Genomic DNA, 26,373 nt, shown 5'->3' on the forward strand with positions numbered 1-26,373 from the left:
CTACTACTTGAACTACATGCTTTGATTTAATCTTTTTTTAGTTTGTTTGTTTGTTTGTTTGTTTTTTGGTAACAGCAACTTCAGAAATACATATATTACAACCTGTACTTTAGCTGGACCAACCATAATCTTTGGAGCCATTTCTTAGACTTGAGTGGAGGTGCTACTGATCCCATAAATAGCCAGTGATTGAGTTAAGCTATGCTTAATGAACTAACTTGAATTAACTTTAAACTACATGCAGAGACATACAAAAAGAATCCATGAGTTTGTCTTGGTTAAGTATGAAAAATAGTGAAATCTCCAAAAAACTGAGCTGGCATTTAAATCACATCTACAAAGTCACAAACATCAGGTGAACTGACCGAGGATGGACACATTTGCCTCACACGTGTCCTTTCCAGCATCGTTGGACACTTCGCAGGAGTATTTTCCTGCGGCCTCTTTGTCGTCAGTGCAGAGACACTCCAGGATGCAGGAGCTTTCAGTTGTGGTGATGTTGTATTTGTAAGAAGCAAAGATCTGCTGGCCGTCTTTGTACCAGCTCACTGTGATCTGAGGCGTCCCAGTGTATGTACACTCCATCATTAAAGGTTTGCCCTTCTCAACTGAAATGTCTTTCAGCTTCTTAGAGAAGGCTGCTGGCTCTAAATGACACAATCAGACACAATATTTAGTTTGCATTAGAGTGAGGAAAGGGAAAATACAGTCAGAGATTAACTGTAGGTTGGCACATTTTAGCAAAAGAAGACTTATTAAAATCAATGTTGTCTGATATTTCAAACTGTGATTTTCACTCTTATACAATGGCCACTAGACAGTGATCAGCCCTGATCCAGAACCATCATACTACATATCACAGTCCTACAGAGCCATCTCAGGCACCATTTTTGATTCTACATGATGACTTCTAAGAGGACATATTCTGCACATTTCCAGCTCTATATTTATATTCTGGGGCTCTACTGGAATATATTTGCATGATTTCCAGTTAAAAACTCCTTATTTATCTTCTACTGGCCTTTTATGCAGCCCCTCAGTTCAAACTCTGTCTGAAACAGGCTGTTTTAGCTCCTGTCTCTTGTGTTTTGAATTTACTTTCTGTAACAAATTTTATGAACACTTGAGTGACTGAAGTGGGTTCCTTGTAAGGAATACCTGGATCAGGTTGAGTCAGTCATGTCATTGTCAACCTTGGAACACATTTTTATTTGCCTTAGCTCAGAAGCTGATTGGGAAGCTGCATTAGCACTGAGCTTTTCTGAAAGCCAATCAGATTGCAATTCTTTGCTACCGTGGTGACCAGTGGCCAATGGTGGAACGTAACTAAGCACATTGCCCACTCAAGAAGTTAAATTTTGAAGTACTTTTTAACCTACTACATTTATTTGACAATGTAAAATTGTACATGCAAAACATATGATCAAAAAATACGATGCATTGTCAAAAAATTAACTACCCAACAGTAAATAAAGTGGTTAAATTAGCTCAACCTTCACAAGCTACATTATCATTATCTACATACTTTTTCCACTGCTGACATTTACTTACCCTTCATCAGGCAGGAACATATCAACAGCTAGCTACAGTTTATAGAAATTTCACTTAACTTATGTGATAATAAAAGGCAAATATACTTTGATGTCAGACTGACCTTTGACAGTCAGGTTAACTGGGCAGCTTTCCTTTCCTGCATCATTAATGATCTGGCAAGTGTACTCTCCAGCGTGGCTTCTGTCCACATTGAAAAGCTCCAGAGTCACTTTGTTATCCTTCAGGGAGAAATCACAGCCCTGTCCAGACTGGATCTCCTTGGTTCCTCTGAACCATTTCAGTTTGAGGGGAGCACTGCCTTTCACCATGGCTGAGAAAGTCACATTAGAGTTTGGCATTGCTTCCACTGGCTGTGGTGGCACCACGAAAGATGGAGGCTCTAGATACAAACAGACAGTAACAGAAATTAACATGGTGGAATCTGAATGTATTATATTAATATATTATATTAATTTCCTTGCAGAGGGTTAGATCAGAGGATTGATACTACTTCCCTAGCAGCTCATGGCTGGTCATAATGTGAGCACATTGAGATAATTGACCCATGAAAAAGTCAAAAAAAAAAAACACCTAGAGGGGGTGATCGCAATAAGAAGCTTTTGCAACAGGAAACCTATTGGATATACTCTCTCAACACATTGTCCCCCCAAGGCTTAAATGAGGATTTTGATATTAAACCCTTCTTATTGGTTATCCAATCATTAGAGCCCAGACTATACATTTGTTTCACATATGGTCCTAGTCCAGGCAGGTGTGTAAACATTTTTCTCCTGTCTTATTTCTTCTAGGATCTATATGCATACATGGCTTCTGATATTCCTGTTAGTCTATTTCTATTCATTCTATATTGGACACACTATATATGTTATCTAATGATTCTTGTTGCCCCCTAGTGTCTTGTTAACCTCTTGCACCCAACCCATTACTACCATTTACATGAAATGAGTGTTTGATATTTCTATTCATTGTATATTTTTGTGACTTATTTGTTGAAAATATGTGTACAATTTGCATCGAGACCATTGTATTTATTATGATTGATGATTGTAGAGTCACTGGTCATGTTACTATATACTGTATATGCCTCATTTCATTCCTGTGGGTATCACAAATAAAGAAAAGGGAGCTCTGATTCAGTATGTGGGTACTTCTTGTATCTAAGATTAATGCTACATGTAGTTTCAAAAATTTTGAACCGTTTCTTTAAATTTTTTCTTGGTTACAAGTCCATTCTTGCTGCCAGTGTCACCAAAAACCTCACAGAGGATCCAAAACACATCTACCCGTGGATCTAAAGGGAATTTTTCTTAAAAATCTGATTTGTTTCTTTATTACAACAAAGATGAAAAGTAAGCAGTTAGATAGACGCCAGAGATGATGAAGAGTGCGTCATTTCATGTACAGTGTGGGTCATTTGATGTACATCACTCACATATTTTCTGGAAATGTCAGAAAAGTCATATGTAAAGTGTTATAACAAATACTAGGTAATATTGTTATAAGGAGTTGTATTGTATTATATCTCTGTAACTTCCTCGAAGAAAGTGTGACAGGAAGCGACAGACACTAGGTTAAAATACTGTTAACGGCAAGTAAAAACAGCTTTCACAAGAAATTGGGGGAAGGTGGCACCCCCCACAAAAGGCCAGTGCTGGTCATTGTTGAAGAAGTCTTAAAGGAAAAACGGACACGTGCTGAGACTACAAGACACACAACTGGAAGAAAAATGGGAAAATGGGCATTATACAAGATTTAAGAATGATTACTTATATGATGTTTTGTTATATTTTTGTTATCATCATTGTGTAATGTTGTAAATCATCAAATAGCACAAAAGCGCCAATTTTGGCCAGGACTTAATAGTTAAATGAACAAGTAATGTAATCTCTTTCTGTCTGGATTTACTGACCTTTTACAACCAATGAGGCTGTGGTTTCACTGGATCCTGCCTTGTTGACAGCCTTACATTTATACACTCCAGAGTCAGATAGTTTCAGCTTTGGCACCTTCAGTGTGCAGCTGTTGTCACTGAATGAAATCTCATAATTTGGCCCGCTCTGTATCTCCTCCCCATCATGGTACCATGAGATAGTAAAAGGTTGGGAGCCGGACACTTTGCATTCCATCTCTCCAGCTTGTCCAACAACTGTGTTACAATCCTTTAACTTCCTTAAGAATGTTGGAGGTATGATTTTATCTGTTAGGGAAGGAAAGATGAGGTGCATCAGGAAAAATACAAATATAATGGCACTGTCATCAGTGGGGTTGGGTATCAAACCGCAATGCTTTTTTGGCACTGACAGAAAGGTGTCACACCAAGTAACAAAAATTGCCAAATAACAAAAAGCTGACATTAACTTTCTGGTTATGTTAACTTATTCTTTGATTAGAAAGTTTGTTATTTAAATTTTGTCAGTTTTATTGGTTGTTTTATTTCGGAAAAGGTCTTGTATGGTTACCTGTATTTTAACAATTGAGAGGGTCAGCCTCTTTTGTTAAATTAAGAAAAGGGTTTGTAGAAGAATATTTATATTTCTCAAAGTCAGGTATGAAAGAAAAAGTTTAGGTTACTGTTTTGGTATTCATACCAAATGTCAGGCATTATCTTGGCAATATTAGAACATTTTGAAACTATACCCAGCCCTAGACATCAAACTACAAGTAGGAAGAAGACACCAACCTAAAACAGTGAGATTAATTTTACTCAGGTCCTTCCCGACCTCGTTCATAACCTCAAATGTGTACTCTCCAGAGTCCTTTTTCTCAGCAGAGAGCACATTCAGGCTGGAAATCATCTGAGAAAATGAGATTTGGTATTTCCTCCCAGAGGCCAGCTCAACACCATCCTTGAACCACCTAGGTTTCAACTCTGGGGTTCCACACACTTTGACCTCTAGAGCAGCAATATCGCCTGCCGTCACGCTCAGAGCATCAGGCTTATCCACTATCTTTGCAGGTTCTGGAATCAGAAACAGAGAGGAAGCAGAAAAAAATGTTTTTAGTGAAACCTGCAAGGGAAAAACTGCAAGAGAAAGAGAGAATTATATGTTTACAAACCTAGAACAGTCAAGTTAGCGAAACACTCCACACTCCCAGCATCGTTTCTGAGTTGGCAGGTGTATTTGCCTGCCGTGGTTGCATCAGCCTTAAAGACTTTAAGTGCGACCTGGTTGTTCTCAAAGGTGATTTTCCTGTTGTCACCGTCCCTGAGAATGTGATCCTTGTCTTGAACCCAGGACACAGTAATGGGTTCAGAGCCTTTAACAGTGGCCACAAGGGTCACCTCCTCTCCCAGTATCACTGTCATGTTTGACAGTTTCTCCACAAACGACGGCGGCTCTGAAGAGAGGAAAAAAACGTCAGCAAGGTGACAAAGTAATTTGAAAATCTAATACTTATGATTTTCATTTGAGACTATCGCAAATTCTACTGACCTCTGAGTTTAACTGATGTCTGGCAGGTGTCACTTCCTACACTGTTTGATACTTTGCACTCGTATTCGCCGGCATCTGAGGGCTCTATCCCAATGACATGCAGCGTAGCCGAGCTGCCCTCGCTCACCATCTTATACTTCCTGCTCTCCATCAGAGGCTTCCTGTCTTTGAACCAGGTGATCTGGAACGGAGCTGTACCACTCATCTCACAGTACAGACTCACGTCCTTACCCTTCAGCCCTTCAACAGGCTGAGGTACTTTGACAAAAGATGGGGCGTCTACAAAAAGATCAGGAAACTGTTTAAGAGGCATACTCGAGAAAAAAGAGTCCATGGGGAAAATCTTAAAGCTGAAACCTGTAACTTTTCACACGATGTCACCCTCTACGCTTGAGGTCCACGGTTAAGATGGTGGATTTACTGTGGAAGATTATTGTAACTACTGCTAAAATGACAGTTATTGTGGCAGGTTTATGGAACTACAGCTGATGTAATTCTGTTCATCTTGTCTTCTGTTTTTAGGAGAAGCCTTAGTGTAAGCCTTTAGCTTGTTACCTTTTCTGGACAATCATTTGTTTACTTTAATTTCATGTATAGCTGAGTATATGTGGGTAAAAGTGTGTGAATGTCTTTGCTTGCATATCAAATCATAAAATGTTTTAGATTTTTTTTCATGTGCAAACAAATAATTAAAAAGAATAAAAAGTTTATTGGTGTAATTTCTGTGAAAGTGTGTTGGGACTACAGTTCAGATGGTGGACTTGTGATGGGAGGTACAACTAACATGGCAGAGTTGTTGAGAAATTTGTTGAAAATAAAGTAAAAATACTTGAGTTGTTCTGGAAGAGTACTGGTACCAATGCTAGTTTATTATAGCAAGTTTACGGAACTACAGCTAAGATGAGGGACTTGTGGAATTTTGTTAGAACTACAACTAAGATGGTGAAGAAAATGAGAAAATATGTTGGAACTAGAGATAAGACAGAGCAGATGTAACGTTCACATGTTGACATACTGTTCAAAATTATTGTGGATGATTGTTGGAACTAATACCAAGATTATAGCAGGTTTATGGAAGTACAGTTAAGATACAGAAGCTGTGGAAGTTTGTTGGAACTACAGATAAGATGAAAATGAAAATTGTTGTAGAATTTGAACTATAACTAGGATATTGGAATAAATGTGGAAATTTCTTGGAACTACAGTTAAGATGGCGGAAATCTTGTGAAAGGATAGCAAAAATAAATTCCAGATGGCGGACTTGTGAACGTTTAGCTGAGATGGCAAAGTTGTTGTGACGGATGATAGAACTACAGCTTAAAGGGCAGACTTGTGAAATTTGTTTGAACTACAGCTAAGATGGTAGACCTGTGGAATCTTGTTGGAACTACAACAAATATAGTGGATTAGATCGGGAGGGCTGAAACAACAGCTCAGATGCTTAAGATGTTGTGGAAGATTGTGTATTGCGTGAATTTGCAAAAGATGAAAAGGTTCCAGTATGTAAAGCGTGACACTGTATGTGCTATATGTAGCTACCAGTGTGCTGTTCTGTTAATAACAGCTTTATTTGCATTCCCAAAAAGACAGGTGCAACCCGACAAGCTGATTCTCGATAGCAGAGAAAGAAAAGAATCTTGAGCAATCGTAGAGGAGCTTTCAATGATATTTCACCATACCAGATGTGGATGTTACGGATAACAGCTTTAAGTTATACAGTTTCTGTGTCACTTAAGAAACTTTCAACAACAACAACACACTGAACAGCCAGTGCACCAGAAAGTCAGATCATGAACAATAAATGAACAAGAAGTCAGTGAGAGGCTGACCTTTAACAGTAAGTGTGGTGCTGCAGCTGACACTGCCAGCATCATTCTGAGCTTCACAGGTGTAAACTCCATCATCCTCAAAGCTGGCAGAGAGCAGTTCTAGGACTGCGACTGAGTCAACAAATGATGTCCTGTAGTTGCCCCCGTCTGTGACCTTGGTGTCCTGTTTGTACCAGGTCACTTTCAGAGGGGCTGTCCCACTGACTTTGCACTCCAGGCGGAGTGGCTCACCCTGCTTCACAAACTTAGTACCAGGGAGTTTCAGGACAAATTCAGGTGGTTCTGTAAAACCAAAATACAGACATGTTAGTTGGTGGAAGCATGCAGAGGCACTTAGGCTTGGAGGTTAAGACGGGAATGAGGTGAGCAGATGTGATAAGCTGATGAGATGAGCTGACAATGATGGGTTAATAGAAGAGACAGGATCGCTGAGTAGAATGCAAGTGCAACACAAAGGCAACAAAACATTCATAATGAACAGCTGAAGAAGTGAAAAAACTTCAAATAATGATGATTAAAGTGCTGTGAAGCTGGGAAAACTTGTCAGAGAATCACAAGTTTTGGCCAGCGAGGTAGATGTGAGATGAATACAGTCACTCAAGAGTTGATTTAAAAGATGCATATCCAACCTTTGACTGTCAAGTCTGCACTACAGTGTACAGAGCCAGCATCGTTGCTGAGTTGGCAAGAGTAAACTCCACTCTGGGTGACACCCACTGAATAGAGCTCTAAGAAGCAAGATAGCCCTTCCAGCCCCGTGAAACAGGTGGGCCCAGTCATGAGTTCTGTATCGTCCTTGAACCATTTGACGGTGAAAGGAGGAGTTCCCTTAAATGTGCATTTGAAGCGTACAGTGGCGTTGGGTAGAGCCGCCTGGGACTCAGGTAGAGTCACAAAGCTGGGAGGTTCTGAAGACAACAAGATGGACCAGGTTAAAGAGATACTCACCTTTGATTTAGGATTAAATGACCAATCACATTGAGGAGCACTATCTGACCTTTGACCGTAAGGGATCCACTGCACTCACAACTTCCTGCTGCGTTGGTCAGTTTGCAAAAGTAGGATCCTGCGTCAGATCTCTCTAGCTGTTCAATTTCAATGGACACAGAATTGTCCTGCTGGATGAGTTTGTGTTTTACACCGCTAGAGATTTTGGTTCCATCTTTCTGCCATTCCACAGAGATGGGGAGGGAACCAGATATTTTGCAATAGATCTGAACAAAGGAGCCCAGGATCTCTTGCATGTCTACCAGGGGTTTGATGAAGCTTGGGGGAATTACTTGATCTGTTATCAAATGCATAATAACATAATTAGACTGTGTTAGCATTTCACTATGTACCAGACAAGTTTTATATTTTTAACACCAACCTAGTATGATCACTTTGACTTTGCATTTGCAGCTACTGATGTGGTTTGCCACCTCAAAGACATACTCTCCTTCGTCCTCTCTCTGAGTGGACTGAATCTTTAGGCTGCTGATGTTGTTCTCAAAGCTCAGCTTGTGCTGCCTGATGGAATGAAGCTCCCTGCCATCTTTCATCCATTTCACTTTGAGCTCAGGTGAACCTGTTACCTTACAGTCCAGACTGACTGGATCTCCGACTGTCACTTTTATCACCTCAGGTTTTTCTGTGATCTGTGGAGGCTCTAAAATACAGAATAAAGAATTAAGTCAGTAAGTCTCTAACGAAGACAGGACCATGGATATGGTGCTGACTCAATGCTAAAAGAACCAAAGATCTGATAATATACCTTGCACCGTGAGGGTGGCAAAGCACTTATCCTGCCCAGCCTCGTTTACCACCTGACAGGTGTATTTCCCACTGTGACTAGCCTCACAGGCAGGAATCCTGAGAATGGCCACATTGTTCTCAAATGTTCTCTCAATCTTTGGATCCTCCAAAATCCAGTTCTCATCTTTTTGCCATCGTACAGAGAGAGTGGGAGAACCCTCCACAACACACTGAAACTCTGCCATTTTATTCAAAACAGTGGCAGTGTTCTCAATCCTCTTGGTAAATGTTGGTGGTTCTATTAGAAAAACCCAATAAAATGTTAATGTAAGCAGTCAGTTATCACCTCAAAAGACTAAAATATGGATTTTGATCAGACCAACCTTTGAGGTTTAGTGTAGTCTTACAAGTACAGCTTCCCACCTCGTTAGCAACAGTACACTGGTATTCACCAACATCTACAGAGTCACATTTGTGCACCTCTAGACCCACAGTGCCATTCTTCTGAGAGAAGCCATGTTTAGCACTGGGTTTGATCTCCTTCGCGTCTTTGTGCCATGTTATCTCAAATGGTGCCGTCCCAGCGACCTGACAGTCAAAACAGGCACTGGAGCCCTTCACAACATCAGCTGCACCCAGCTCTCTAACAAATGATGGTGGTTCTGATATTGAGAGAAAAAAAAAAACAGACTTTCATTTTCTGTATATGTGAGGCAAGTTTGTTTATGGTCCAATAAGCAATCAAAGTTAGACCAGCTAGTGCATGGAAGATACAGTTTTTTATTTGGTGGGTCCCAAATTGAAATAATCTTTTCATTTAAAGAACTTAACATTAAAATGATCAACTGTAACAATGGAAATACAATTCTTTCAAGCAGAATGGCCAACAATCAAGAAGAGGTAACCTCCTCAGTGTTTGGGAAACCACCGCCTCCAAGATTACATTTTTAAAACTTCTAGACAATAAGCCCCATGTCATCTCACATGACTAACCTTTGACCTTGAGCTCCATGCTGCAGCTCTCACTGCCAGCCTCATTGCGAGCCTCACAGTAGTAAAGCCCACTGTCTTTAGTGTCAGCTGCACAGACCTCCAGAGTGGCCACAGATTTAACATAGGCCACCTTGTACCGATCACTGGGACTGATCTCAGAGCCTTCCTTGAACCAGTAGATGTCTATTTCAGGCGTGCCAGTCACCTGGCACTCAAACACTTTACTCTGGCCAGGACGGACCACAGACATACGGGCCGGGGTCTGTGTGAACTTTGGAGGCTCTAAGGAACAAATAAAACGATAGATGTAACCATCAGATAGATGGCAAAGGGAAAACACCCTCTATAAAGTTGATTATGTGTATGCTTCTGCCCAAATGTTGCAAAATTTTGTGAATCAGTTTGTTTCTATCAACTGTTCTGTGAATATTCTGGACAGGCGAAACAAGATGACATAATCAAGAGAGACTGTAATTATGGGAACATCATCACATTTAACTGCTGCTTCCCAACTTAATATGGCATACTGTTGCTGTTTCTTCATTCCAACTCTTTTTTTGTTTTTTAGCTTTTTGGTGAGGCATGAAACGTACACTGCCAAACATAATAATTTGTGAAGCAAGAGGAGGGGGATTTCAGGATTGTTACATTATCCAAGAGAGTCCTGTGTTTCTATGTCCGCTAACATTGAGGAGATAATTTGAAGAAATGGGAAAACACACTTTAGGAGCCACGGCTCCTCTCACTTTGCCTTTCTAGTCCTGAAACTGTATTTTCAATAATAAAAATCTGTTTCCATCAGTCTTTATTGCACCTTCACTTTGACTGACTTTTCCAGCACAGCAAAGCACAAAAGCTTTCCTGAACATTTCAAGTAGTTTTGGGCTATGAAGATGCTCTCCAAAAAGAGAGGCACAAAGTGTTGTGTTTTAAGTAAGCAAGTTCTGAATAGACACATCACCAAGTTTCAACTGAAAAGCAAAAGTGGAGAATCAATGTAAGATCAAAGGAAAGAAACACATTCATATTCTAAATTCAAAATGCCCATAAGATCACATGGACGGTTTCACATAAAGACTGATAACCTTTGACAAATAGTGTTGCCTGGCATGAAGTAGAGCCGACATCATTCTGAATTTCACAGACATAGTCTCCAGAATCTGAGGTTTTGGCAAAGAAGAGCTCCAGTGAGCTTGAGGTGTTGTCTTTGATCACAGAGCAGTCGGCACTAGATGAAATCTCTTTCTTGTTTTTAAACCATTTGATGGTCAGTGGTGGCGTGCCAGAGACTAGGACATTGAAAAGGACCTTTGAGCCAGGCAAAACATTCATGGATTCAGGCATTTCAAGAATGCATGGTGGTTCTGTAAGAAGAAAAAAAATCATAAATGGCTACACACAAAGCAAAGATCCTTTTACTTGTTTAATGATACATCTAACTACCGACAAAGTCTATAAAAAGTATTCAAACCTTTCACAAACAAGATCCCAGAGCACTGGGCATTTCCCGCTTTGTTTGTAGCAATGCAGGTATAGCTGCCACTGTCTTTACTAACAAGATCAGATATTTCCAGGAAAGCAACATTCTCAAAGAATGTGCATTTGTGTTTATTGTCAGTCCGGATCTCTTTCTCATCTTTGTACCATTGTATGGTTATTGGCAGGGAGCCAGATACAAGACACTCCTGATGAGCAAATGATCCTTTTATACCTTCCGTCTGCTTCAGTTTTCTTGTAAAAGACGGTGGAATTATTTGATCTAACATTGATAAAAAAAGAAAAACAGGTGAGAAGCAGTGTTCAAGTGAACAAAACAAATTTTAAGTTCAAGGGCATGCATTAGGAACTGACCGAGAATGGTGAGTGTAGCCTCACAAGAGCTATTTCCGACATCGTTTGAAACCTCAAAAATGTATTCACCACCATCACTTTTCTCAGTTTTAATAATCTTGAGCACAGAGCTGGTGTCTGTGCTCTGTACTTTACATCTCTGGCCTGAGGTCAGCTCCTTTCCGGCCTTTAGCCATCGAGCTTTCAGCGGTTTAGTGCCTGAGAACCTGGCCTCCAGCGTGGCTGGATCCCCCTGTGTCACACTGATAGACTTGGCCTCCTCTGTCACTTTAGCTGGCTCTGAGACGTCAAACACAACAGTCAGCAAAGAATCTCAGTCTTGATACACTACAACACAGTGATGAACCAAGAACTGAAGTTCAGTAACAGACTAAAGGTAGTGCACGTAGTACTTATCAACTTGTAAAGTCATAAAATGATCATGTGAAAAATTAATCCATCAATGAAAAATTTCCTGCAGGATGTAAATAAAGGAAGGCAAAGATAAAGTCCATTGTTTGTTCTTGTTAGCAGCCTGGACACATCACTACATGCAGGCTTTCTGACACTCATGGAAGTTAAATGGCAAGAAGTGATAGTTGTGTTGGGGACTTGAAGTGCTAGAACTATTGCCCCATTTTTAAATTAACACTTTGCACAACAAGATAGCCAAGATAGCCAAAAACGTTAGGTGGTACCACCATGATGAAGGCAAGATAAAAAAGTTTGGTGAATAAAACATGGTGTGCTGGAGAGGAGTTGTGCAACGTGTTTTAATTTTGACAGATTTACATTGAAGCTTGCTGTGTGTATGTTCTCAAAGTAGGAATTGGAGGAAAACTTCCTGCTAGTAAACTTACTGATGTTTGACTTAGTGAGTTGATAAAAAATGCCTGAATGCACCATTACAAAGATTCAAATTAGGGTAAAGACAGAGTTTGGTTTCAAATGCAAGTTCTGGAGTATCCCAACCAACCTTTGACTGTCAACACAGCAGAGCACGTCTGGCTCCCAGCTTGATTCTGTGCCTGGCAAGAGTATTTGCCACCGTGTTTGTTCTGCAAGTTGGCAATGTGCAGCAGAGCAGTCTTGTTCTCATATGTTAGCTGAATGTTCTCAGTCTCTTTGAGCTCGTGGTTATCTTTCAGCCAACACACAGTCATGGGCTCTGAACCCTTCAGAGTGCACCGCAGAGAAACCTCACTGCCTACCAAGGAGCTGAGGTTCTCCAGCTTTTGCACAAATGATGGGGGTTCTACAAGGAAAAATTTTACAGGAATGTTATTGAAATCTCTTGCAATATTAGGCTAACAAAGCCAGACTTCAGTCTTTGCTACAGGATTTAAGTCTGAAGGCCATCCACTGAGAATCAACTAAGTCTGACACGTTTTGTACAAATCAGAGAACTATGGCGTGTTTGGATGGTGATGTGAATAATTTAAACTAGTGTGTTGTATACTCTAAAATGACACCTGACTCAGTAGCTGAGTGATGTAAAAAATTTAATAACTTTAGGAGAAATCTAACATTTCTTGAGGTGACTCTCTGTTTTTTTCCATTTGAAGTAAAGATTAATGGTGTCAGAGATTAAAATGTACTGCTGTCTATCTTTTATAAATGCACAACACTCTGATTCCTGTTTAAGGGATTTTTTAGGATATTTTTCTAATACAAGTCTATGGTCTAAGCATTGATGGTGCTGTATGCTGTACATTTACTTTTAATTTTGGGCTATATACAATAAATAAAGCTAACTTAACTTCATGTTGCAACCTCTGTGAATGCAAATAGAAATAACTTCCATCTTCAGCAAATGACTGACCAGAATGAGCAAAGAGGGAACTATGTGCTTGCTTTGCAAGGCTATTCAAATATACTGTAAGTATGGTACAGATTTAAAATATAGGTTTATGTTGTTTAAAAGATAAATTAACACTTTTAATTCATACTTTCCACCAACCTTTTAGTGTTACTTGACAATCACAGGAAGCCCTCCCCACTTCATTCTCAACAGTACACTGATACACGCCGACATCTCCTGCTTCGACCGCCAGCACCTGCAGGGATACTAGCTCGTCTTTCACAGTGATTCTGTGTCTCTTATCATTCCTAATCAGCTTTGTGTTTTTATAAAACGACACAGTGAAAGGGGCAGAACCAGAGACCTGGCCCTCCAGCATCATCTCAGAACCTTTCACCACGTCTTTGGGCTCCAAGCTACGCACAAACACTGGTGGCTCTAGAAGAAGACAATGAAGGCGTCAGCACATTACACTGGACTCATTTGAAATAAATAACAAAATGTCTTCAGTGTCACTATAAAAGTCTTAATTCACCAAAATTGAAAGTAAGATAAATCACTGAAAACTGAAAACAAGAAAAAGCAGGTACAGTTCCAGCACAAGGAAAAGCATCTGTGAACCGTAACTAAACCAACCTTTGACTGTAACTGTACTGCTGCAGCGGTCACTACCAGCCTCGCTGGACGCCAGACAGACATAATTTCCACTATCCTCTACAGAACAGTTGACTATTTCCAAAGATGCAACTAAGTCAGTCAAGGCCATTGTGTATTTTGGACTGGAACTGATTTCCATCTCATCCTTGAACCACTTAAAACTGATGACGGGGCTGCCTGTCACTTTGCACTCCAGCCTGACGGAGTTGCTGCTGGTGACGAGTTTGGTTGCCTCAAGCTTTCTCACAAACATGGGAGGTTCTGAGAGAAGAGGTTAACAATCATTAGCAGACAGAAGTCATTAGTATCAAAAGACATAAAGAATGTCAAGACATTTTCATGCAGCTGCAAACAGTACTGAAGACGGGCACCTTTCACAAAGAGGACTGTAATGCAATCCACCTTCCCAGCATCATTGGATACTTGGCATGTGTACTTAGCGGAGTCACTGGGTTTCACAGAGTGAAGCTCCAAGGAGCTTGAAGAGGCATCTTTCTTTATGAAACATGTGCCACCGGTTAAAATCTCTTTTTCCTCTCTGAACCACTTAACAGCCAATGGAGCTGTTCCAGTGAAGGCTGCTCTAAAGGAAACAGTGGTTCCAGGTATGACATCCTGATTGTCTGGTTTCACCGTGAACACTGGGGGCTCTGGAGGCAATTAATAAGACAAAATGTGAATTTCATGTTAGCATGAAATCAGTAGACACAACAAACAGAAGCACATCATAGGCCAAGCATTCATAACCTTTGACATAGAGTGTGCCACTGGTTTCTTTAAAGCCGGCTGAATTGGTGGCTCTGCATTTGTAAACTCCAGAGTCAGCCTTCTCCAGACAAATTATTCTCAGTGTAGCAGAGCTGTCTTTGAATTCAGGCTGGAATTTGGTCCCAGACATGATTTCCTGGTCATCTTTGAACCAAGCTATGGTCATGGGTTGGGACCCAGACACTTTACAATCCATGGAGACATCATTACCAATGTTACCATCAACTCTTTTCAGGGACTTTGTGAAAGTTGGAGGCATTATCCGATCTGGTTGTATGAAGAAAAAACATCTCATTTATTAATACAGTTTCACACTGTATTTAAAAATGTCAGTCACTCAGCTCATATCCAAAGGCAAATAAAACTCCACACTTCATTTACAGTTAAGTCTATTACAATGTTTAAGTTACAAGATGTTAGCCTAGTGTAAGTACCATGACCAAAGCGTGTGAAGACAGTGTATGTTTCCTTTTAGTTAGAAAAAAATCAGTAACGACAGATTTTCATATTTTCTGCTTGTCATATTTTCAACCTTTTTAAAACTGCAAAAACTCATTAAATGTTAAAGAAGCAGAGATCAGGAGCTAACCTAAGACAGTGACTGAGCATGTGCACTGGTCTTTTCCAACTTTATTTGACACTTCCATCTTGTAGTCTGAAGTGTCTCCTTTTTCCGCCGTAAGAATCTTCATGGTGGCAATATTTTCCTTCAGAGTCATCTTATATTTGCGGCCACTGATCATCTCTTTCCCATCTTTAAACCATTTCACTTTGAGGTCTGGACTTCCAGAAATTGTGCACTCCAATGTGGCTGAATCTCCTGCAGTCACACTAATAGACTCTGCAGGTTCTATGATTCTGGCAGGTTCTGGGATAAGATAACATCCAATAGTTATTAAGATATATGAATTCAAACACAAACATCTATAGAACACTACATAAGAGTTAAAATGTATCTCTTCATCAAAGATTTCATCTGACCTTGCACAGTCAAGGTGGCTTCACATTTTTTTTGCCCAGCCTCATTCTCAGCTTGGCATGAATACTTGCCACCATGGCTGATGGCAACTGCTGTTATAGACAAGCTAGCAATGTTGTTCTCAAACACCATCTTGATATTTGGATCATCATCTCTCAGTATTTCAGAGTCTTTCATCCATTTAATAGTGATGGGGGCTGAGCCCTTAATGGTTCCCTGTAGTTTCACTGTATTTCCCAACACTGCTGTAGCACTCTCAACCCTCTTTGAGAAGGTTGGCGGTTCTACAAAACACATTATGAATTAAAAACGGACTTTGAATCACATGACTAACCTCAGTCAATAACACTCTTTTACTAACCTTTAAGTTTAGCAAGCGCCTTAGTGGTGACTTTCCCCACATCATTGGAAATGACACACTGATAATCTCCAACATCTGCACTTTCAAAGGTCTGGATCTCCAGCCTTGACAAGGATTCTTGGGAGATTATTTTATATTTCTGATCACTGGTGATAACTTTCTTATTTTTTAACCAGCTGATTTCAAAAGGAGCAGTTCCTGTGATGTTACACTCCAGCTGAGCTGCTGTTCCCTTCACCACCTCTACATTCTGCAGTTCTTTTCTAATGGATGGTGGATCTGTTTGTCAAAAGGGCAAGTAAAGCGTATGCAATTAATACCAGAAGTTTTCTGAAATGAACGTTGAGTGTAAGGTAGTGTAGAGAGCAAGATTTCTTTGACAAACCTTTAACAGCTATAAGGGTGTTGCAGCTCTCGCTGCCTGCATTATTTGACACCTCACAGGTGTAACTCCCACTGTCTGTGACCAGAAGATTTACTATCTCCAAAGTGGCAACTCCAGTCTTGAAAGAGATTTTATACTTTTCTCCATTGCTAAGCTCTCTCTCATTCCAGAACCAGTGGATGCGAAGTTCAGGCGATCCTTTAACAGTGCACTGTAAGCGTGCAGCTATTCCTTGTTTCCATGTAATCTTTGGTTCCATTTTCTTGACAAAGGTAGGGGGCTCTGAAAGGAGTGTTTAATTCAACACCAAGAATTTCAAATGCACACAGAGAAAAAAACAACACAATAACCAAGACAGTAGAGTGCAAAAGAAAAGGCAAGATAGCGGTGCATAGTGTTAGCATCAGCATGCAGTTGACTGAAAACAGTCTTCAGCAATAATCCACCAGCTCATTTCAAGAGAAGTTTTCATCAATGCTAACGGAAAGATCGTCTGTAAGATCTTACCTTGAACCGTTACCACAGTCTCACAGGATGAGCTCCCAGCCTCATTTGTGGCTGTGCACACATATTTCCCAGAGTCCTTCTGTTTGGACTTGGGTATGTCAAGAACAGCCACCTTGTCCTCAAAGGACAGTTTACACTCCATGCTCTGGTGGACTTTTTTGCCATCCCTTGTCCAGGTGACAGTCACACCAGTATCCTCGTCCACCTGGCACTCCAGCCTCAGCGGGTTATTGACAGCGGCTGACGCTGACTCAATGGTCTTAACAAAGTTGGGCTTGTTGATAACCTTGAGCTCTGTGGTAAAGGTAGCAGTGCCGACTCTGTTGGAGGCCTTGCATAGGTACACTCCCTGGTCAGTTAGCTCAAGACTTTTAATGTGAAGGGAATACTTGTTCTTTTCACATTTCATGACATAGTTCCCTGTGGAAGAGATGGCTATGTTGTTCTTGTGCCAGACAACTTCCATGGGTGAGGATCCAGTAAGTGAGCACTGGAACACAGCTTGTTTTCCCATGTATAAAGTCATTGGGTCTGGTTTTGATACAAATACCGGTGGGTACATTTCTATGGAGAGCAGGTAGAACATACAAAAAAGTTTTTAAGATTTTAAAAAGTGGAAAAATACACCACAATCAAAAGTAAACGAACCTGTGCAATCTCAACTTGGTGAACGATTTGGATTTAAACATGACAAAATTTGATCCTCAACATCATTACATCTTGCCAAAGGTGACAACAGATCCATTTTATAAAAACGTCATCACTTCCACACTGCACCATAATGATACGGGATGAGACACAAAGCAAATATGTATATAATTCTCTCTCTCTCTCAAACACACACATAAGTAAAGCGATAATTTAAAAAGGTCCCAGTTGGGTCTTACCGGTAACAACAAGTGAGGCAGAGCAGCTGTCAGTGCCGTGCTGGTTTGAAGCCTTGCAGGTATATTCACCGCTGTCAGCTTTGACCGGGTTCAGGAGTTCCAGAGAGGAACTGGTGGGGCGGCTTAGGATCCGGTACTTCTCACTCTGTTTGATCTCAATATCAGACTTGTACCATTTGAAGGTCACACTTGGAGCATCTTCGATCTCACATTCAAACTTGGCTTGGCTACCAATGTTTATATCCAGAGGGGCGATTTTCTGCCTAAAGACAGGTGGCACTGAGGCACACGTAGAGAAATGAAAAGGTAAATGTTAGTAATTGTGTCTGTGAAACTAATGTAATCTATGTAAAAAAAAAAAAGACAGGAATAGGAATGGTGGAATGTACAGCAATGGTAGAAGGCAATTCAGGAGTGACTGAGGAGGGAAAAAAATAGCCAGAACACAAGCCCCAAAGCTGCCCGAAAGAAGATGCTATCATTGAATGTGATTGTCATGGGGCAAGGGTTCAGGCTAAAAGGAGAAACAAAGAGTTTGTGAAAGATGAAGCAATGTCAAGTTGAAGCCCCGAAAGCATGCAGAGATACATTGGAGATGTGGAGAGAATGGACCTGGAGGAATGTGACAGACCATGGGTTTAAAACAAAGGGACCTGTTGCCACTGGCATGCTTAAGTGACCATGGAAAGACCATGAAAGTTGCTTGAAGGCCAGAATCATGACAACCATTATAGCAAGATGCTTATCAGTTAAAGAGCCCTGAGCAAAACTTGCATGGCTGTGACAGTTCTGGTCTTTTGGCAATTACTGACCAAACAATGATGTGGAACAAGGAAGACACAGTGAGTTAGTACCATCCATTGCCCTGGTAGAGGTGCTCATGCTGAGCTATGAAATGAACCAAGAGACCAAAGTGAAAAATGAATAATTCTATGTGAGGAGAAAGGTCTTGTATGGACCTGTTTGTGTGAATTATTAGTCATTCTCAGAGAAAATGGATGAATGAAGGAATGATACATTGGTTTTTCCCTGTTATCAAACCTTTTGAGACCACAGTGAGTCTTGAAGATGTTGTAGTCCTGCCGGCTTCATTCTCAGCCTCACAAACATATTCTCCTTCATTCCTCTCCTTGACAACTTTGTTGATAACCAATGTGTATGTGTCGTGGTCTTTGGAACACTTGATCTCTTTGCCAGATTTTACCAATTGCCCATTGAAAAACCAGTTTACCTTTGTGACGTACTTAATGGTGGTACTAAAGGTAACTTTACTATCTTCTTCGATGGATAAGTCTTGGAGGGAGGTGACTATTACAGGGTATTCTCTCTGGTCTGGCCTGGATACTGTGATCTCCCCTTTAAAGATCTCCTCCCTGTGCTCCTTCTGGATGCTGACATCCACAGCCTGCTCAGAGGGGACCGTGGTAGGAGGCAGGGCAGTGGTGAAAGTAGCTGCTCCTACATCTTTTTCCTGGCTTTTCACCATTACTGACCTCACCTCCTGCCTTGACACCTGCACTGACTGCTCAAAAGATGTGTGAACCTCGGTGGAAATTTTGGTCTGGGATGAGATGGACTGTTCCATCTTTGCTGCCTTGGATTCCTGCACCACAACCTGTTGCTCAGCTGCAGCCCATTCAACTGCCCTTTTAGACTCTGTTTTGAGTGCAGCAGCCTGAGATTTAACAGCAGTGAAATCCACTGCACTCTCTTCTACCTTCACTGTCTCGACCATGGATGATAGCATTTGCTTAGAGTGGGCCGAGGTGACCTGCACCCTCTGAGGTTTGTCTAACTGCATAGTGCCCGGCTGTTCTGAAGCAAGAACATGGGATTCCTGGTACACTATAGAGTGGAAAGCTGCCTGGAGTTCAGTCCTAAGGTCAGCTGTCTGAGGATATTCACCCTCAAAAGCCAGCGTAATCTCTATGGGTGCACCTGTTGTTGTGATCAGGTATGTAAACATGGCACGCTTGGGCTCTCTCTGAACCTTGACTTCCTGTACCTCTACAGGCTGTAATCTTCCTACAACATCAGCCAGTAACACTGGCTGGTCACTGGCTACGGCAGACTGAAGAGCATCTCTGAGCTGATGCCGTATATTTACACTGGATGGTTTAGGGATCTGCATCACAAATGTCATCTCTTTGGGAAGAGCTGTGCTGTCTATTGATTCTGATGCCATAAGGGACAGTTTAGGCTGTTTGGTGACGACAACTTTTGTGGACTCAGACTTGGTGATCTCCTGAGAGAGTTCACCCATCAGCACTCGCTTCTCATCCATCAATATTGACTGCCTGACTGACTGGCCCTCCTGGATTTGAACAGCAAAGTCCTGTTCTGCTGCCTCTAGAAGGACACTACTCTCAGTGGAGATCTCCTTCTCCTCAATCTGGATTGGCTCGGTGGGAACCTTTGGCTCTACAGCCGTCTGGCAGGTGAACTTATCCACCGCTGTAAGACTCTCAGTGTGACCTTCCTCTAAGGCCTGACTATCTTCCACACTAGTAACATGCATCACGTTCCAGCGATCCTCCTTCTGCACCAGAGCTCTCTGCTGCTTGACGTCAGTGGTAACTGGTGTCTCTTTTGGCAGCTGCATGGGCTGGAAGGAGAGCTGGAGAATGTTTTGAGTTCTGGGTTCAGTTCGAAGCTGAGACTGAACTCCAGTCACGGACAAAGCCAGTTCTGAGTGATAATCTGCTGTGAGCTCCCTTCTCTCCTCCGATATGGCTGCATGACTCCTAGTCTTTTCCTGTTTCTGTGCCGCCACCTGCTGGTCAGGCTTCTGAATTACAAGAATACCTTCTTTGGATTGCGCTTCCACAGATTGGGTTGACTGGAGATGCAGCAGAGTAGGAGCCTCTGTTTGGGGCTGGATGGTCATGGTGCTAGCTTTGGCCTCAAACTCTGATGTGTTCTCACAAACTACCGTCCTCTGCTCATCCTGGCTAACAGTGTGCAGTAGAGTGGGACTCTTCCTGGTGCCTGCTTGCTCTGGTGCTGGTTTCTCACAGGTAAATCTGGTCTCAGATGGAAGGAGGTCCTGGTCTGTGATAACCTGCAGGTGCAACAACTGCTCTCCTTCTACTTGTGACTGAATGGACATGGCACTGTCCAAACTTGGCAGCTGATGAGTGGGCTCAGCCTGCAGTATTTGCTTCTCTTCAGTAGTTAGAACCGACTTCATCATTTTATCCTTACAGACATGGGCTGTCTCTTCAGTGGGTCTCTGCATGGAGAACTCAGTCTCCTTGGAAAGAGTCTGTTTAGACATGCTGACTGAGGCCAAGACAGGACAGTACTGTTGTTTACCAACAGAAGACTTCACAGCAGAATCTGCTGTTGCTAGTTCAGTGGTGTGGCCCTCTGCAAGCACCCGTTTCTCTGCAGACTGGGCTGAGTATAAAATCTTAACACCCTCCTTAACCTTGTAACTCTTCTCCTCATGTAGTTTGGGGATATCCTGAGATTGCTCTTTCAGGATGGACAGTGGTGACTCAACTTGATGTCCACTGACTAGGTGTTTAGGTTCTGAAGTGGGCTTGACAGAAGTAGCTTTTCGGTCAGCCAGAGGCTCTGTGCTAACATTAGAAAGTGGGGTCAGCTCCTCAGCTACAGCTGACATCACCTTTGACCTCTTTTCCCTAGCCGCCTGGAGCTCAATGACCTCAGGGCTCTGAATACGATCGCAGTGCTGCTCCGTGAGGTCCTGACTCTCTTCAACAGAGGACGTAAATGCTGCCATGTGAAGCTGTTTAGCAGGAACAGCTGAAATCTGAGGTGGGTGGGTCGGAACCACAGATACCCTCTCCTCTACCTCATGCGACTGAAGCACTGCTGCCTGGTGGGTCAGCTGCTCGCAATGAATCGTGGCAGCAGAGATATCTAATTCTCTAAGGGAGCCCACTTGCTCACTAGGAATTATCTGCCGGTCTTCAGTGCCGATGGTGTAAACCATCTGATCAGAACCAGCTCTGTCCTGGCCAGGGAGGCTGACCTGGTACAAGCGAGACACTGTTGCCTGTTCTGTCATTGAAACCTTATAACCTTTCTTCTGAACCACTTTCGGCTGTTCCTGTTTGCGAGACACGGAAACTGATTCCCTAAACACAACGAGCTCAGCACTACAAGATGCCTCCCCAAACTGGTTGGAAGCCTTACATGTATACAAGCCACTATCTTCCTGTTTGACACTCTTAATATTGATGAAGCCAGATCCATCTGGGTTGGCTATAATGATACAGTTTCTACTGGGCTGAATCTGAAAAGCCCCCTTGAACCACTTCACATCAGGATTTGGATCACCACTAGCTTTGTAATTAAAAGAAACCTCTCCTCCTTCTGAGCACCTCACAGGTTGGATCTGAACAGTGAAAGTAGGAGGGTGACCTGTGACCTTAAACATTTTCTCAACCCATTTCTCTGCCTGGCTAACATCAGACTTTTTCACCTCCAGGTATGTGGTGCAAGTTGTCTGACCAAATCTGTTGGTGGCAGTGCAAGAGTACTCGCCCTCATACTCAGATGTGACATGGGTGATCACTAATGAGTACTCCTCCTTCTCCTCTATCAGCTTGTATATAGAGGAGTTCTTTATTACTTTTCCATTGTGAGACCATTGAACAGTTGGCTTTGGCAAGCCAGACACTTTGACGGTAAACTTGGCTGTCTCCCCAGTAGACACAGCTGCTGGGGAGAGCTGGGTGAGGAAAACTGGTTTTTCTTTTTTCTTCTCTAAAGTGGAAGAGTAACGTTTGGACTCTGGCTTGAGTTCAAGTGTTTTTGTTTTCTGTGGTAATTGGACACCAGTGTAGTAGGTTTCCTCTTGTTCCTCCACAGTGGTGATGGTGGTGCTACAACGCCCTGTCAGAAAACATATCCACAACAGAAAAGCTATGATTTTAACAATTAATCCGTAACAGAAAATATTATGGTTGTCCTTGTCTACAGAAGTTCTTATAAATCTAATAGTCATAGAATTTTTTTCAATGAATTATCTGACTTAATAATGTAGTACTGTTCCTCTGTAGGTGAAAGCAGCAAAATCTCTTGGAAATTTGGTACTCATTAAAGTCAAAGGCATATTTGAATATTGGTTTAGATGTGACATTCATTTCACAGTTATTACCAATGACAACCCGCTCATTCCTAATTAATATTCAGAAAATACCCTAATTATTGTTAATTAAGATATATATATATATATATATATATATATACATATATATGTACACACATCCATATATATATATATATAAGAGATATAAGAACCTCTAATTTGCCAAAAATCAAGAGAATGACCCAAACACCAATCCAAAGAACATAACTAAAAACATTTTTTTCCCTAAAGGAATAGATGATTCTTTGACTTATTCTCACCTGAAGCAAGTAGTTTGTTTATCTGGTTATATATCGGAATATTTTTTATATCTTATATATTCAAAAATTGCAAAAAAGTTAGGCCTATTTCTTTTGCCGATATGGAGCTAAGGGAAAAGGTCAGCAGCCAGGAAATTTAATCAAACAGTGACAAATTGTGTCATAATAAATGAAGACAACATGAGTTGGTATCCAGCCTCAAAAATACGTTTGGTTCAGACTTAATTACATGTGTCCATAGAACCAAGTATCAAAAAACTGTCAATATTCAATCTCTCCATTGAATGGCTGGTCAGATTTATTATCTTTTTTTCTTATTCTGAAAGAACAAAAGTGAAAGAATGTTGAACAAATAAATAATTGGCATATTTTGTATACAAAAACTTGTAGAAAAACTCTTTACATCATTAAATATTTTATTATATAAACTCTGAGACAAACAACCATGATGTCTGTACAAATAAAACACAAATTTCTATCTCAATGCCAGATGTTTTTAATTGATGTACTTTTTCCAGTTAACACTACTCATACACCCCTAAAATTACACATATTTACAAGACATCAAAACTTAATTTATTTAAAAAAAAGTTTCACAGTATTATCCTTTTTTAAATTATTTATCAATCATCTTACTCAACTATGAATTACAAGCTTGTTTTAAAATCCTTAAAATATCATTCACAAAAGGGGAAAACTCTTACACACACAAAAAACATCAAAAATAAAATACTGCGACAAAATTACAAAGTCACACAAACAACAATAAAGTGAATAATAATAAAATAATCCAGTAAGCAATATGACATTATATTCTTGGGAGTTTCGTGACTTTTTGGTAGGATGACTGCTTAAAATGTTCAGCTCAGAATTATTGGGATATATTGATTCCTTAAAGTTCAGTTCCAGCCATGATAATTATAGGTGTCACTGGAATTTTATTAATTTCTCAAGTTTTATTTTCTATATGGATTATTTTAAAAATGTATTTAAAAATGACAATGGTATGTATTTCTGTGAATATTTTTTATGTGTATTAGATGTTTGCTTCACACACATACCTAATATTCCTAGTTGTTTTATTTTTGGCAGTGCAAACTGATGTGAACAGCACAATGTTAAAAACAGATTGGTAACATTTGTATTTAAGCTGCTCGACTTTTAATTAAACACAACAAATGTAGTTTGTGGATGGCAGCTCACTTTAAAGTGTTATGAGAAAATAAAAGCAAACATAAACCCAGATTCATCATCTACGAAAGACTACCAAAAATTAAAATAAAACAACTGTTGTGTGAAGTTTTACACAACTTACAATAAATGAATATAAAGGCTGATCTGCTGACACTATTAAACTGTTAATATTTTTCATCACTGACACACTATGACATTTACACACTGCTTTCCCCAACATGACTACGGGTTGGTTGCCCAAAGACAATTTAAACTTTTCTACTGCATTAGGTCAGTCTGAGCTTTGCTCCTCGACAGTTATGACATAGAAACAGACTAATTTCAACAGTTTAGTTTCAATGGCCTGCTACAAACGGAGGAAGTGAGGAAAATTTGAACAATTTGGGTTGGTTTTGAAACGCACCATAGAAATAAAATTTATTATAATTAATATTATTTGTAAACAATTTTAAGCAAGCAATGAGAATGTAAGATTTTGGAGGACTCATGAGAGTAACATCATTTTCAGTTTAATTTAGCTTAATGCTTCACTCATTATTTAAGTTTCCCAGAAAAGCAGCTTGTAGAGGTTGCATGTTTTTTAAGAGTCCTAATCTTAATACACAGTTAAACATCAAACTTAAATAGTCAAGAATTTGCCTAACACAAGAAAACTGTGACAACTGTAAGTTTATCTTTGTGCAACCGGCCCCCGACCCTTTAATCTCTAAAACACCTTCAGCAGTGCTGTAGTTTCCGTGCACCCAGCTGTATTTTGGATTATGCACCTATACTCACCAGCATCACTCTGGGTCACGTTAGTAATGAGCAAATTGAAATGGCCTGCAGTTTTCTCCTGGATTATACACCTACTGTCTGTGACACGGTCTCCATCTTTGTACCACTCGGCAGTGGGATTTGGCTTACCGCTAACTAGACACTGGAGTATAACAGGCGTCCCTACCGCTGCTGTAACATTAGTCAATGGGATGACACACTTAGGGGCCGTCTCAGTCACCTGGAACTGGAAGCTACACATATCAGAGGACTTCCCTTTGAACTCTATCTTGTCATCTTTTGCTGGCTCTGCAAATACATCAAAGTTAATGCTAACATATTTTTCTCCCTGTTCGCTCATCTCATTGTCAGTGTTGGCCACCAACCTGACTGCTCGCTGGGACTCATCTTCCTCTTGCTCAAACTCAAACTCAAGCTCAATTTCAGACACCTGTTCACCGTCGAATGATGTGTTGCCAACCATCAGGTCAAACTTCTGTGGCTGGACTTTGGCGCTGCCAAGAGAAACAGCAGTCAGCTCTCTGCCTCTGGTCTTCCCTGAGAAAGCCTTGGCACTCAACACCACCAGGGAGGCCCTACACAGTGTCTCCCCAACAACATTGATAGCCCTGCATGTGTATACTCCGCTATCCTGTGTTGTGACTTTACAGATCTTCAGGAAGTGGTTGTCTCCGTCAGATGAGTGCAGGTATTTTTTGTTATTGTGAGGAATTTTTTTGTCACCTTTGAACCAGGACACAATGGGAGATGGAATCCCCATCAGGGAGCACTCAAACATGACCATGGTATCCTCTGGAGTTTCCATGTCGCAGATGGGATTGATAAACCTTGGGGGCATCTCAGTGACCTCAAAAGCTATTTTCAAATCATCATGCTCCTGAGTTACAAAGTCCACAGCACCCTCCTCGTAAATACTTGGTAACACATCCAAAGATATGATCATGCTCTTGTTGTCAGCTGTGTACTCAGGAATGGTAATGATCTTAACCTGTTTCTCAAACTCTTTTACCTCATTTTCATCCAATTCTACTTCAAGCAGAATCTCCTGAGGGGATGGAGAACGAGAGGAGTCATCTTCCTCCACATCAAACTCCATCACATGCTGATGGGTGACAGCAGGCGGAGCAGGCATGAACCTCACTTCCTGCGATACAACTACCACTAAAGCAACACTTCTGGCTTCCCCGACATAGTTCACAGCCTCACAAATATACTCTCCCTGGTCAGCTTTAGTGACATTGTGAATTGTTAGTGAGATGCTATCGCCATCTCTCTCCATTTTGACTCTGTCGTCTGCTACC

At 41.0% G+C, this 26,373-nt stretch overlaps 1 protein-coding gene across 1 annotated transcript in view; it reads right to left on the reverse strand.

Moving 5' to 3' along the window:
• Window positions 1–26,373, reverse strand: part of LOC121907520 (titin-like) — a 254,288-nt gene that overhangs the window by 170,536 nt on the left and 57,379 nt on the right. Inside the window, exons 40-66 of the mRNA XM_042427130.1 lie at window positions 17,720–17,998; window positions 16,833–17,396; window positions 16,326–16,607; window positions 15,941–16,219; window positions 15,582–15,863; window positions 15,190–15,468; window positions 14,580–14,867; window positions 14,204–14,482; window positions 13,812–14,093; window positions 13,335–13,613; window positions 12,351–12,629; window positions 11,396–11,674; window positions 11,016–11,303; window positions 10,630–10,908; window positions 9,545–9,826; window positions 8,935–9,213; window positions 8,571–8,849; window positions 8,187–8,465; window positions 7,815–8,102; window positions 7,447–7,725; window positions 6,818–7,099; window positions 4,989–5,267; window positions 4,612–4,893; window positions 4,235–4,513; window positions 3,464–3,751; window positions 1,655–1,933; window positions 366–647 (exon numbers count right to left, since the gene is read on the reverse strand). Of these exons, the coding sequence (XP_042283064.1) occupies window positions 366–647; window positions 1,655–1,933; window positions 3,464–3,751; window positions 4,235–4,513; window positions 4,612–4,893; window positions 4,989–5,267; window positions 6,818–7,099; window positions 7,447–7,725; window positions 7,815–8,102; window positions 8,187–8,465; window positions 8,571–8,849; window positions 8,935–9,213; window positions 9,545–9,826; window positions 10,630–10,908; window positions 11,016–11,303; window positions 11,396–11,674; window positions 12,351–12,629; window positions 13,335–13,613; window positions 13,812–14,093; window positions 14,204–14,482; window positions 14,580–14,867; window positions 15,190–15,468; window positions 15,582–15,863; window positions 15,941–16,219; window positions 16,326–16,607; window positions 16,833–17,396; window positions 17,720–17,998 (7,875 nt within the window). The remainder of the gene's footprint in view (window positions 1–365; window positions 648–1,654; window positions 1,934–3,463; window positions 3,752–4,234; window positions 4,514–4,611; window positions 4,894–4,988; window positions 5,268–6,817; window positions 7,100–7,446; window positions 7,726–7,814; window positions 8,103–8,186; window positions 8,466–8,570; window positions 8,850–8,934; window positions 9,214–9,544; window positions 9,827–10,629; window positions 10,909–11,015; window positions 11,304–11,395; window positions 11,675–12,350; window positions 12,630–13,334; window positions 13,614–13,811; window positions 14,094–14,203; window positions 14,483–14,579; window positions 14,868–15,189; window positions 15,469–15,581; window positions 15,864–15,940; window positions 16,220–16,325; window positions 16,608–16,832; window positions 17,397–17,719; window positions 17,999–26,373) is intronic.

The sequence above is a fragment of the Thunnus maccoyii genome, chromosome 11, assembly GCF_910596095.1.
Source record: "Thunnus maccoyii chromosome 11, fThuMac1.1, whole genome shotgun sequence".
In the NCBI taxonomy this organism is placed as follows: Eukaryota; Metazoa; Chordata; class Actinopteri; order Scombriformes; family Scombridae; genus Thunnus; species Thunnus maccoyii.